The 13,711-nt window shown below is 42.3% G+C and overlaps 1 protein-coding gene across 2 annotated transcripts in view; it reads left to right on the forward strand.

The window, feature by feature from the left end:
- The window catches only part of Stk33 (serine/threonine kinase 33), a 77,410-nt gene extending 63,926 nt beyond the window's left edge, over positions 1-13,484 (forward strand). For both annotated transcript variants that reach the window (XM_021168465.3, XM_085841420.1), the window contains one exon: positions 12,842-13,484. In XM_021168465.3, the coding sequence (XP_021024124.1) occupies positions 12,842-13,033 (192 nt within the window). In that variant the 3' untranslated portion in view covers positions 13,034-13,484. The remainder of the gene's footprint in view (positions 1-12,841) is intronic.
- The last annotated feature ends 227 nt before the right edge of the window (positions 13,485-13,711 follow it).

Here is a 13,711-nt window from a genome sequence, read left to right on the forward strand (position 1 = left end):
CCTCCCCTCCCCTCCCCTCCCCTCCCCTCCCCTCCCCTCCCCTCCCCTCCCCTCCCCTCCCCTCCCCTCCCCTCCCCTCCCCTCCCCTCCCCTCCCCTCCCCTCCCCTCCCCTCCCCTCCCCTCCCCTCCCCTCCCCTCCCCTCCCCTCCCCTCCCCTCCCCTCCCCTCCCCTCCCCTCCCCTCCCCCCTCCTCCCCTCCCCTCCCCCCTCCTCCCCTTCCCTCCCTCCTCCCCCCTCCCCTCCCCTTCCTCCTTCCCTCTCTCCTCCCCTCCCCCTTCCCTCCCCCACTGTTTTTTTGACAGAGGGACTCACTAGGTGGTCCTGCCTGGCCTCAAATCCACAGCGCTCCCCTGCCTCTGTCTCCTGAGTGCTGGCACTTGGAGCTATGCACTGCCCTGTGCCTGGTGCACCTTTTCTTTTTCTGGCAAGCTTTGCATCTTTTCGCTGTAGTAGCTGTAATAGCTGGAAGCCTTGTGAGGAAGCAAACTTGACTCCTGTTCACCTCAAGTCTGCTATTCCAAAGGAACTATTGGTCCCCATCCCCACCCAGGAGCCTCTGGGACCAGGCTAAGGTTTCACTGCCAGCTTACCTACAGTCCCTATAGTCCCTTAACTGAAGGACAAGTTGGCAAATCCTTTGTTTCCTTGCCTCCCAAGCCCAGCGTTTGCTCAGCTGACCCAGGGCTTGTGGCTGTTTGACTGTGCCACAAGAACACTGACTATAATGAGTAATGCATCCCTTCTACGTGTATTCTACTGGTCTCCTCATCTCTGCCTTTATACTATAATTGTTGGATGTATTTTATCTACACAATTATAAACTACACAGAAAAAAGTATCTTTTTAATTTTAAACTGTCATGTCTATTTTCCAGAAATTAAGAGCAAAAAAAGTCTTTTCTATTTAGCCAGCCATTTGCATTTGTGCTATGCTTCTTCCTTCCGAGGATCTGGGTTTCCATCTGCCATCATTTTCCTTCAGGTCCATGGGCTCCTCTGCCACCCTCCACTCCTCTGATGCTGAATCCTCTCCATTTTCTTTCCCTGGAAAAGTCTGGCTTTGCCTTCAATGTTTTAGGAGATTTCTTGTTTGTGAAATTTAGGGTCTAACAGGTTTCTAATCTGTGTACTTGGTTGGTTAGTGATTTTTTTTTGGTCCACACTTTAAAGCTTGTTCCATGTTTTCTGGCTGTCAGATTTTCTTAGGAGTCTGCTAGATCGAGATGTTCTTTCTCTGTGTGCATTATGGCCCTTTTCTCTGGCCTCTTTAAGATTCTCTCTTCATCTTCAGTGCTATGTTATTGCTAAGCATGGTTTCACATCCATCCTTCTTGGGGTTGGCTATGCATCGTGAATGTGTAGATTTGACTGTCAGCTGTTGGGGGGAGGATTTGCCATTCTTGTTCACTTCCCCCAAGTTCCAGGCACTCACACACCAGGCAGCTTACGGTTGCTCTGACAGCTCCCTCGGGCTCCACTTAGGTTGTTACTTACCATCTGTCCTTTACCCTGGCTCCCAACAACAAGCTTCGGGCTTACTGACACACAAACTATGTCATCAAGTAGAAAGGAGGTTTTTTGTTTTTTGTTTTCATTGTTTCTGAGGGGTTTTGGAGAGGTGAGATCATTGAGACGGGCTGGTCTGGAGCATGCTGTGTAGAGCAGACCACCCTCGAGCTTGAAGAGACTCTCCCCCTCTGCTTCTGAATGCTGAGGTCACAGATGTGAGTCAGCCAGCCAGGTTAGACATTTTTTTGTTTTGTTTTGAAACAGCTTTCTCTGTATAGCTCTGACTGTCCTGGAACTTGCCCTGTAGATCAGATTGGCCTCAAATTCATAGAGACCTGCCTGCCTCAGCCTCCTGTGTGCTGGGATTAAAGGCTTGCGTCACTATCACCACTTGGATTAGAAAATTTAAGTGAAACCACCAATGTCTATTTTAAAACCACAAACAAATATACAAGAAGACATGGTAAACCTAAATCATTTTATATTTATTTGTAAATAAAATATTTAAATTATAATCTTCCCTATAAATAGTTAACATTCCCAGAGAACTCAATCGTTAATTTCTTTAAGTGTTTAATATAGAAATGAGGAAACTCATATAATCTTTTGAGACTATTGAACAACAAATTTATACAGTAAGAATGATATTAATATACACATGTCAGGGATGTTATAAGAGAAGAAAGTTGCTAGCCAGTATCTCTCACTAATAGACACAGAAACCCTGAACAAAAACTTAGCATGCCGTTTGGAATACTGTTACAAAACAACGTGATAAATGCAACAAACTACTCACAAACTATTTTGCATCCAAGTCCACAAAATATTCTTGAGCTAAGATGAAGAAGGCTGACAAAGGAGAGATATACCATGTTCATGGACTGAAATAGTCAGTATTGTTTGGGTGTCAGTTCTTCCTGAATTGATTTATAACTTTAAACCAATTCCAACTGAAATTGTCAAAATGTGATTTTCTTATTAAAATTAGAATAAATTTTTCTAATTAAAGCTTATTTGTAGCTACATTAAGACCCAAATCAGCTCAACCAAACTGAAAAGCCTACATTTTCAGGACTTATTTACATGGTCTGATTTCAACTTACTATACAGCTGCAATAGTCAATAGCATGTGGTGATTGTCTAATGACAGACAGGTAGATGAATGGATAAAAGTAGGCATACATAAATAGACCCATACTTACATGACCAGTTGATTTAAAAGTTTTAAAAACATTCAATGGAGAAGAAATATTCTTTTTAATAAGTAGTTCTAGAATGTTAGGCCATCTAAATAATGAAATTGACATTGGATCTCCTAGATGAAAATGAAATTAGTTTGTGATAGGTAGACATAATCATAAAATTGCTAGGATAAATTCCAAGAGACTATTTTCATCCAACAAGTAGACAAAGATTTCTTAGGGTGCAGAGAGCATTTTTAAAAGTTGATAGGATGGACTTCATACAAAGTAAGCACTCCTGAGCACTGAAAGCATAAGGGGAAAACAATGACCAATCGGCAGGGGAAAACATTTTCAAAAATTCATCTAGCAAAGGACTTGTATCCAAAATATGATTGCTGTTACTGTGGCAATTTGAAAAAAAGTGGTCCCCACAGGCTCATGTATTTGAGTGTCTAGGCCCTAGTTTGTGCACTGTCTAGGGAAGGATTAGGTGTATCCTTGTTGGAAGAAGTATATCACTGGGAGTGGGCTTGAGGTTTCAAAAACCCAAGTTTGGCCAAGTCTCAGTCTCTGTCTCTCTGTCTTTGTCTCTCTCTCCTCTGTCTCTATGTGTGTGTCTCTCCCTCTCTTTGTCTCTCTCTGTCTCTGTTTCTCCCTCTCTCCTGCTTATTGATCAGAGTGTGAGTTAAAGCTCTCCAGTATTGCTCTAGCACCATGCCTGTCTGCTTCCCACCACCATGACAATGGACTAACCCTTTAAAAACATAATCAAGCCCCCATTAAATGCTTTCTTTTGTAAGAGTTTTCTTGTCTATGCTTTCCCTTAACAGCAATAGAAAAATAACTAAGAAAGTTGCTATTGCTAAACAGTGATAAGGCAACTCAGGTTTTAAAAATGTTACAAGGCTTGAACAGAGAGTGCCAAGAGCCAACAGCATCTTATGGATGCTCCTCACCACAGATGTAAGGAAACTGTCAATACTGCAACAAGCCATCCTACCTACAGAGTAGAATGGCTAGGCTAGCTAGTCAGCCATGGACATGACAAGGACATGGAAAAGTGTATTTTTCCTACATTGCTGATGAAAATTCAAATGCACCATCTGAAGAATCCTTTCAAAATACAGTTTGGTATTACTTATAAAGTTAAACATTCAGTTGTCATTCACCCAGCAATCCTAGATTTACAGAAAGATTGTAAAGTATCTGATATATTTTAGGATATATTTATAACAAATTATTATACAGCCTAAGAGCAGGAGCAATCTAAATGTCCATTAATTAAAGAACAGGTAAATGATACATTAGTATAGTAGAATATAGCATGTCACTATAATAGAATAATGCTTGGCTAAAAAAATGATTTACCAATGCCTATATGAATGTTTTAAACCTTAAAATAATATAAGAATCTGCAAATGTATCAATAAAGAATTTAACTAGGAATGGAGAGGTAGTTCGGTTGGAAAAATATGCTATGCATGCCTGACCTAAAGCTTTACTACAGAGCAATTGTGATAAAAACTGCATGGTACTGGTATAGTGACAGACAAGTAGACCAATGGAATAGAATTGAAGACCCAGAAATGAACCCACACACCTATGGTCACTTGATCTTTGACAAGGGAGCTAAAACCATCCAGTGGAAAAAAGACAGCATTTTCAACAAATGGTGCTGGCACAACTGGTTGTTATCATGTAGAAGATTGGGAATTGATCCATTCCTATCTCCTTGTACTAAGGTCAAATCTAAGTGGATCAAGGAATTTCACATAAAACCAGAGACACTGAAACTTATAGAGGAGAAAGTGGGGAAAAGCCTTGAAGATATGGGCACAGGGGAAAAATTCCTGAACAGCAATGAACAGCAATAGAACAGCAATGGCTTGCGCAGTAAGATCGAGAATTGACAAATGGGACCTCATGAAACTGCAAAGCTTCTGCAAGGCAAAAGACACCGTCAATAAGACAAAAAGACCACCAACAGATTGGGAAAGGATCTTTAACTATCCTAAATCAGATAGGGGACTAATATCCAATATATATAAAGAACTCAAGAAGGTGGACTCCAGAAAATCAAATAACCCCATTAAAAACTGGGGCTCAGAACTGAACAAAGAATTCTCACCTGAGGAATACCGAATGGCAGAGAAGCACCTGAAAAAATGTTCAACATCCTTAATCATCAGGGAAATGCAAATCAAAACAACCCTGAGATTCTACCTCATACCAGTCAGAATGGCTAAGATCAAAAATTCAGGTGACAGCAGATGCTGGCGAGGATGTGGAGAAAGAGGAACACTCCTCCATTTTTGGTGGGATTGCAAGCTTGTACAACCACTCTGGAAATCAGTCTGGGGGTTCCTTAGAAAATTGGACATAGTACTACCGGAGGATACAGCAATACCTCTCCTGGGCATATATCCAGAAGATGTCCCAACAGGTAAGAAGGACACATGCTCCACTATGTTCATAGCAGCCTTATTTATTATATTCAGAAGCTGGAAAGAACCCAGATGCCCCTCAACAGAGGAATGGATACAAAAAATGTGGTACATTTACATGATGGAGTACTACTCAGCTATTAAAAAGAATGAATTTATGAAATTCCTAGGCAAATGGATGGACCTGGAGGGCATCATCCTGAGTGAGGTAACACAATCACAAAGGAACTCTCACAATATGTACTCACTGATAAGTGGATATTAGCCCAAAACTTAGGATACCCAAGATATAATATACAATTTGCTAAACGCATGAAACTCATGAAGAATGAAGACCAAAGTGGGGACACTGTGCCCCTTCTTAGAATTGGGAACAAAACACCCATGGAAGGAGTTACAGAGACAAAGTTTGGAGCTGTGACGAAAGAATGGACCATCTAGAGACTGCCATATCCAGGGATCCACCCCATAATCAGCTTCCAAACGCTGACACCATTGCATACACTAGCAAGATTTTGCTGAAAGGTCCCAGATATAGCTGTCTCTTGTGAGACTATGCCGGGGCCTAGCAAACACAGAAGTGGATGCTCACAGTCAGCTATTGGATGTATCACAGGGCTCCCAATGGAGGAGCTAGAGAAAGTACCCAAGGAGCTAAAGGGATCTGCAACCCTATAGGTGGAACAACATTCTGAACTAACCAGTACCCCGGAGCTCTTGACTCTAGCTGCATATGTATCAAAAGATGGCCTAGTCGGCCATCACTGGAAAGAGAGGTCCATTGGACACACAAACTTTATATGCTCCAGTACAGGGGAACGCCAGAGCCAAAAATGGGAATGGGTGGGTAGGGAAGTGGGGGGGAGGGTATGGGGGACTTTTGGGAGAGCATTGGAAATGTAATTGAGGAAAATACGTAATAAAAAAAAAAGAAAGAAAAAAAAGAAGAATAAAACCCTGAGTTCAGATCCCAGCATCTATGTAGAAAACCAAATGTAGCACATGCCTATAATCTTAGCACTGAGTGGTAGAATCAGCATGATGTCAGGGGAGTGCTGGACCACCAGTTGTGCCAATTGCTAAGAAACCTTTTCTCAAAAAATAAGATGGGGACTGGAAAGATGATTCGACTGTTCTTCCAGAGGACCTGAGTTTGGTTCCCAGCATCAACATGGCAATTTACAATTTCCTATACTCCAATTCCAGTGGATCTTCTTTTTTCTGGTCTTCCTTGTTACCTATATACATATGGTATACATACATATGTTCAGGCACTCATACATACATATAAAATTATATACATATACATATACATATACACATATAACATACATACGCACACACACATATATATGCATATATATATATAAAATAATTTACATGTAACACTAAGATGATGAGCAATAGACATCTAAAGTAAATCGTGGCCTTCACAGGCACACACAGGTACACACACCTGCATAAATGTGCGGAAACTGTACACATGCACACACATGCATGCAATTTTAAAATGTAGGATTTTAAAAACTAACTTTAAGTTTGTGTGTGTTATGTGACTATGAGTACAGATATCTGCAGAGACCAGGAAAAGGTGTCCCATGCTCTGGAGCCACCTGACATGGATATTATGTCCCAAACTTTTGTTTAAACATGAGCAATTTGCACCCTAATTGATGAGCCATCTCTCTAGCACCACAATGTTTTCAAGTTAAATTTCAATTAACATTTTAAGCAAAAGATATCAGACACAAAGATTCACACATTGGGCTCTTCTCTCATTTGTGTGATGTTTTAAGAGTCAAAACTAATTATGTTTAAAAATATCAGAACACTGTGGCCCCAGAATAAAATAAGAGGATGGAGTGGGACCATGAAGGGCCTTTGCAAGATTGATTTTTAGAGAGGAGACTGAGGCCAGGGCCTTGGGTGCCCTCAGTGTTCTCTTGTGTAGCAAGGCCTCTCACCCTGAGTTGCTATGCCTTGATGGTGGCATTGGTTACCTGAGTCTGTGTGTTTGTCAGAACTCCTCAGAACATACTTTTGATTCTTGTATCCTACTGTATATAAATTATACTCTTACTGCAAAGAAAAGAAAGCTATTTACATCTTTTTCTAATTTGCAAGTTAAATTTTACTTTCATTAACTCTATGCAAGACCCAGATCTTTGTGTGGGTCACCTGGTAAAGTCTGTATATTTTCACATTGATCTCCCACATTCCTGCTTTCCCTCTCCTTTCTTCTGACTTCTGAAAACCACAGGAACAAGATATAAGATGGGTGGCCATTGTAAGCAAAACTATAGCAGAAAACTTGTATCAGAATTTTGTCATTTGGACCTTGTGCAGGCCTATAATTTGAATGTGTGACTCTAGAAGAGGTTGCTATGGTGATAAACCACTTTACTTAAATAGCATGTATTTTACTCAAAATTCAGAGGAATGGTAACAGTTTCTAGTAATCACACTTTGGTATTAACTTGCAGGATGTGCTGAGAGCTCACAGGCTTTGCATCCATTATCACCAGATAAGTTCATCAGGTTGAAGTTACACCAGTGAGCACTGAAATGTGTGTATTCATCCCAGTCTCTTGTTACATATCTTCCTCGCACACATGGACCCCTTTCATGATTAATAATATGAACGGCGGAAATCAGGCCAAGGGTGCTGAATTAGAAAAAGGCAAAACTGAAGGGAACTTGTGGGATCATCTTTCCCATTTCTGTATGCAGTCAGACCACCTGCACTCTAGCTGTCTCAAATGCTAAGAATCTTTATCAGATGACCAATCACGACACTACTGGGAGTGGCCCTGGCATGATTGCCCTGACCAGTGGCATACAGAACTAGGATGCAGCTCCACAGCGCTGGGTCTCCCACTTCTTCATGCCACACTGTAGTTTTGTTTTTCTTTTATTCTTGCATGTATATGCAGTGTGATGTGATGTGGTATGTGTGTGTGTGTTCCCATATATGTGTGTGTGCAGGTGTACTGGGGACCTGAAGTTAATACTAAGTACCGTCCTTGATCATGCTCACCTCTCTTGTTGAGCCCAAAGCTTGCCCATCCTGGCAAATTTAGCTAGCCAGCTTGCTCCAGGGACCCCCAGACTCTGCCTCAAAAGTTCTGTGATTATAGATGGCTATTCAGCTGTCACATGGCTCCTAGAGACTTGAACATTGTAGAAGCTATGCCTGGTTCTGCCTCCCAGATCTCTGCTCCCAGAAATAAGACTCAGACTCAAAATATATTAACAAATACCTTGGCAATATAGCAAGGCTCTTCTCTGACTAGATCATAACTAAAATAACCTAATTATTTTAACCTACATTCTGCCACATGGCTGGTTACCTATGCTCAGGTACCATGCACCTGTCTCCTCACATATTCCCAGAGAATCTCTATCCCTGGCTTTATCTGAGTCCTTTCTCTTTTCTTGATGTCTCACCTCATTTTCTGCCTAAGCCATAGGCCATGGGTTTTAATTGACAAATGATATGTTCATACAATACACAAGATATTCTTTCTACAATTCCATTTTTTAGTACAATAAAAGGCTCCTTTTCTTTCTAGTATAAATTGAATACTTATAACAATTATGGAACAATTATGAAAACTATAAGGTATGATATACATTTATAATGTCCAATCCATAGCATTTGGCAATTAAGGAAAAATTTCTATTATCTGTCCTATCTTCATATATTTAAAGTTTCGTAACTAACTCAACTTTTATCCTAACTTGGAGTTCAGTGGCCCATGTGGACTATGGCAAGTTATAACTTGGGGCTATTGATAGACAGGTAAAAACAAATAGCTTAGAGTGTAGACATCTGCCCAGCTCTAGTGCTGATCAAGACTGTTATAAATCTAAAATTCGTGTCTTTTATGTGGGAACTGAATGGTCAAAGGCGGGGTAGAAACCCAGATTGAGGTTAAATATTTTCTACAACAGAACCTTGGTTCTCGAGCTCATGAAGCAATCTCCCAAGCCCTGAGGATTTTTCCTTCCTATATAGTCTTCTCCATTTCGTTTTAGGCTGAAGAATCGTTAAAGACACCCCACCGGCAGTCACATTAGCAGCCAGCTGGTAGAGCAACTCTATCTGTGTGGGCTGCTATGGCTTCCCCGTGGCTTACATAAGGATAAAGGGCTTTCTTCCTGATTCTGCAGATTCTCAGGTTTTCCTGGCCATTGCTTTGCTGTCCACTGCTTACAGTACACAGCGTGATTTTTTCAGTCCCCTCATGGGCTGGTGAGTAGATGGCCATGTAGGAGCTTCCCCCGGAGTTGATGAAGGGAAAGCTGCCCTCTTTCCCCTGCTCCGGGCAAGCTGCAGGAGCAGCTCTCCTGTTTGTCTTTTGTGACCTGTAAGATCTCATAGCCCTGGCAATTTCACTTTTCATTTCTCTGTCCTATTACTTATAACACTGTAAAATTGTGTCAGTGACAACAAAGATCCCCAAGGGAACCCAGGCAGCCATGAGAGAAGAAAGGAAAATTCCAGACTTAGATGACCTATACTCTAACCAAAGAAATCCCTGAAAAATTAAGGTTGGCACAATTCTAGAAAAACTCTGGGAGCTGAAGTTGGCCTCAGCCATTTATACTCCAAGGAGAAAAGAAGCCCTGTGAAGAGAGTGTGTCCAAGGGCGCGGGCACCAGCATGGTGGTTCCGCACCTGTGATGTGCTAGCATCAGAGATGGTTCCAGCAATGAAGCAGGGCAGAGGCACAGACTCTAGCGAACCCTTAGGATTCAGCTTTCTAAACAATTGCGAGCTAACCCTGATACAACTGCAATGAGCAAAGAGAAGTGGCGAGAACACAGAAAATCCCTTCCATAGACACAGAGGCTTCTACGCAGTAAATGTTCACATAAAGGCCAGTGTAATTGCACTGAGGCTAACAGGTAGTAAGGGACAGATACCATGATTTCAGTACACCTGCTTAATGGCAGATTCTGAGACTTATTTAAAATATGGCTGTTGGGACTGGAGGGACAGCTTATCACTTAAGAGACCATGTTTGAGTTCCCAGTGCCCTTGTGGCTCACAGAATTCTGTAACTTCAATTGCAGGGAATCTAATGCCCCCTTCCAGTTCTGAGTCCCTCACACATGCAGCGTACACTTACACACACATACACATAAATAAGAACAAATCTTTATCTTTGCCTATACCAACCTTAATACACATGAACACAAAACTGACAAAGAAAGCAGACCCTTAGTGCTGAGGTGAAAGTGTGGGTGGGTACAGCTGCCTCGGAGTTGCGCTTTGCGGTACTGTGAGTCCCAGTGAGATGGTGGCAATATCTGGAATGTCTGCTGCGAAGGTACTGGCCAAATGACTGTGGTGTAGTTCTTGGAATTTTGTGAAAAAAAAAATATGGTAGGGGAACTGAAACTACCAAGATGTCTAGTTGCTATTAACATAGAAACATATTTTTGTTTTCTTACGTAGCAAAATGAAAATTACATCCATCAGCCACGTGTATTTATTTATATTTTTAGTGATCTTTAAAAATACATAAAACATTCTCATGGTTTAATAAAAATATCTTTCTTGCCTCCTAGTTAATTCAAAAGCATCATCATAAAGCACAACCAATGCTGTGGATGCACAGTGTACGTCCCCTTCCGGGCAGGGCGGGAGGCTCACACACCCATTTGTGAGTTCCACCGGAAGCAAGAAAACCTCTGATGGCTCAGCCTAACTCATCCTCAGCTTTCTTTTACCCTTTCCCATACACGGTAGTGCACTGCAAACATGCCTCCACACCTGACGTCTTTTTAATAAACTGGCGGTTATCTTGAAGACCACTCTGCCCAAATTCTTGCCTGTACTCTCTTCAGGTTGGGCAGGGAATGTCAGGGTTTTTGGATACATCATAGTCATTTGGCCATTACCTTCACAGCAGACATTCCAGATGTTGCCACTGTTTCACTGGGACTCACAGTACCGCACTCATGTGGTAGAAGGAGAGAACTGATTTCTACAAATTGTCTCTGAGCTTCACACATGCACCATGGCACAAGCACACATAGCCTCTACAATCAATCAATCAATCAATCAATCAATCAATGTATTTTTAAAAAACCACAGAACACTGAAGAATAGAAACATCCACCGAGACATGAATATACACATAAAAGCCAATGACTGGACCTCTGCTCCCATTTCTGAGTGCTAGCTGGAGTGGATACACAGTAAAGCAGTTCCTCACCGACTCAGTATCCAAGTTGGCACGCCCAGTAGGACAAGGGTTGCATTCAGCTTCACCTTTAGGTAGTATTTATGTGTAAAGTTAGTTAAATTTTATGAACTGAAAATTCCAGACAGCTCCCATGTCTCAGGAAAGCAGGCGATCCCCAGCCAGGCAGCAGCACCTCAGGGTGTTGTGCTTGTGTCCTGTTAATGAGCCTGGGTTTTTGGTGAGGTGATAGGAGCTACCTTATTAAATGGTAGGGGTTTTTCTTTTCAATTTTCTGTTTCCTGAAAGAATTCAATGGAGGCAATTTGCATATTTTCTTGAGAAGAGTAAACAACCTTTTACATTTCAAACTTTATATAATTTTTTTCAAGACATAGGACATCTTAGCGTGTTGCCTGATCAAAAATCAGTCCTGTAGTGTCAGGCCTGAGGGATGTTCTGAGGAAACCCTACTTCAGTAGTGTCTACAATACACACCCGTCAGCACACCTCCTTTTCAAATACGGTACCTGGGTGAAGATGCCCTAAAGTTTTGCTGCAGCCCTAGGAACTTCTGTTCAATAGACAAATGCATACGTTTTGTATCCCAAAAGGCAGGAAGATCAAGAAAACACCTGAGCAATTTGTCTAGTGCCTTGTGTGATCTTTCCCACTCTTTGAAAACAGTGCTCTCTAAAATGTTGCATGCATGCCCTTTCCCGTGTCGTTCTGTGTAGGTGAAAGCTTGCTCTGACCTGCTTTGCAGGTCCCCTGGGACAGTCCCTGCTCTTTAGAACTCTCCGCTCAGCCTCACTTAATTAAAATGATCACTCTTTAAATGAGCCTAAGGTCAAAGCGAACCTTGTCTCCCTGTGACTGTAGGACTGTAGCCTGCTTCTTCCTGTCCCACAGGGTGGGATGACCTGAGAGAACAAGGTCACCTCAGCCTGATGCTTTCCTGCTGAAAAACCTGTACAGTTCTCTCAGTGAGCGCTACTCAGTCCCATGAAGTGAACATTCAAATATTGTTTTACCCCTTTCACCAGTGAGGAGTTGAGACTCACAGACGTCCACAAAGCTGCCCACTTGACTGGCAAGAGAAGCCTGTCCCTGGAGTGAATGCAGAGGCGGGCTTGAGAGTGTGAGGGCCGGCCGAGTGCAGCCACTTTGCACTCATGCTGGGAAGAGTAATGTCTGTAAGTCTGAAGACATGGAATGCGATGGTGTGTTTGTGTCCAGGTGGGCGTCCCTGTGCAGACCTTCAAGAGCCTTTAGTGAGTTTCCCACAGCAGAACTTTAAATAATTAAGGATTTCATCATAACAAGCTCTAAACACCCTGGTTCTCAGGAAAGTAGTAAAGAGGCTTTGATCTGTATTACCCAAGCTCTGGGCCATGCCCCTGCATCACAGTCTTGTGGAATGCTGTTGTCTCCTGCTCCCTCAGTTACTATATGTATGTATACCTTTTCACACCTGAAAATTAATTTAGGCTTTTTCTTTAATTCGTAGCCCACCGATGCAGCCAAGAAGCCTGCTGCAGAGAGTGTTGGCATGACCTCTTCAAACTCATCATCCAGCAAACTCCTGTCTGCTGAAATCAAAGCAGAACCAGAGAAAAGCTCCGAGACTGCAGGCCATGCAGCAGTGGCTAAAACCACTCTGAAATCCACTACCTTGTTTCGAGGCAAGAAAAGGCTCTAAGGTTCTGTCCAGTGCTGAGAGAACAGACCACTCTTCCAGCACCGAAGGGAGGGGACAGGAGGGAGCAGCCCAGCACCGAGCTTTTAGTCACCGGCTCTCATGAGCCCTACCTGTTTACACCAGTTTAAAATTGAAGTTAGTTACCCCCAAGCAGCACAGCCTGAACAGGGCACTAAAGGACAGCCATGGGTATGCTTGGGGCAGGCTGCTGCCCTCGCCAGCTCAAGGCGTTGTTCCAGGATTGTTTAAGGGATAAGTGCTGGGGCCGTGCTTGCTCAGTTCTACTCAAATCCTTATATTTAGGCACAGTTATTTATAAGAGAACACAAGAGGCCAAATGCAGTGATGGGGGTTCTAAATAATTATGTGCACTCTGCACTGGGAGACTTTGTTAGAGGATTACTAATAAAATGGCCACAGGCATTGTGGCAGAAGTGATGCAGCCCCTCATGTGTCCTTGTGATTCTAGTTGCTATAGACTATTTAAGACAACTTAGTTTAAACATAGAAAAGTAGGAGATTTTATAATTGCTTGCATTGGCTTGCTGCTATATTCTCATTTTATTGATTTCATCAATAAACTAAAATGCCTTCATGCACGTCCATTTCATGTAAAGGAGAGGTGACTTTAGCAAGTCCTCTGAGTGCTTCCTAGATGGCCAATGCTGGCCTTCTGTC

Source organism: Mus caroli, unplaced genomic scaffold, assembly GCF_978045245.1.
Source record: "Mus caroli unplaced genomic scaffold, Mus_caroli_1 scaffold_8, whole genome shotgun sequence".
Classification (NCBI taxonomy): Eukaryota; Metazoa; Chordata; class Mammalia; order Rodentia; family Muridae; genus Mus; species Mus caroli.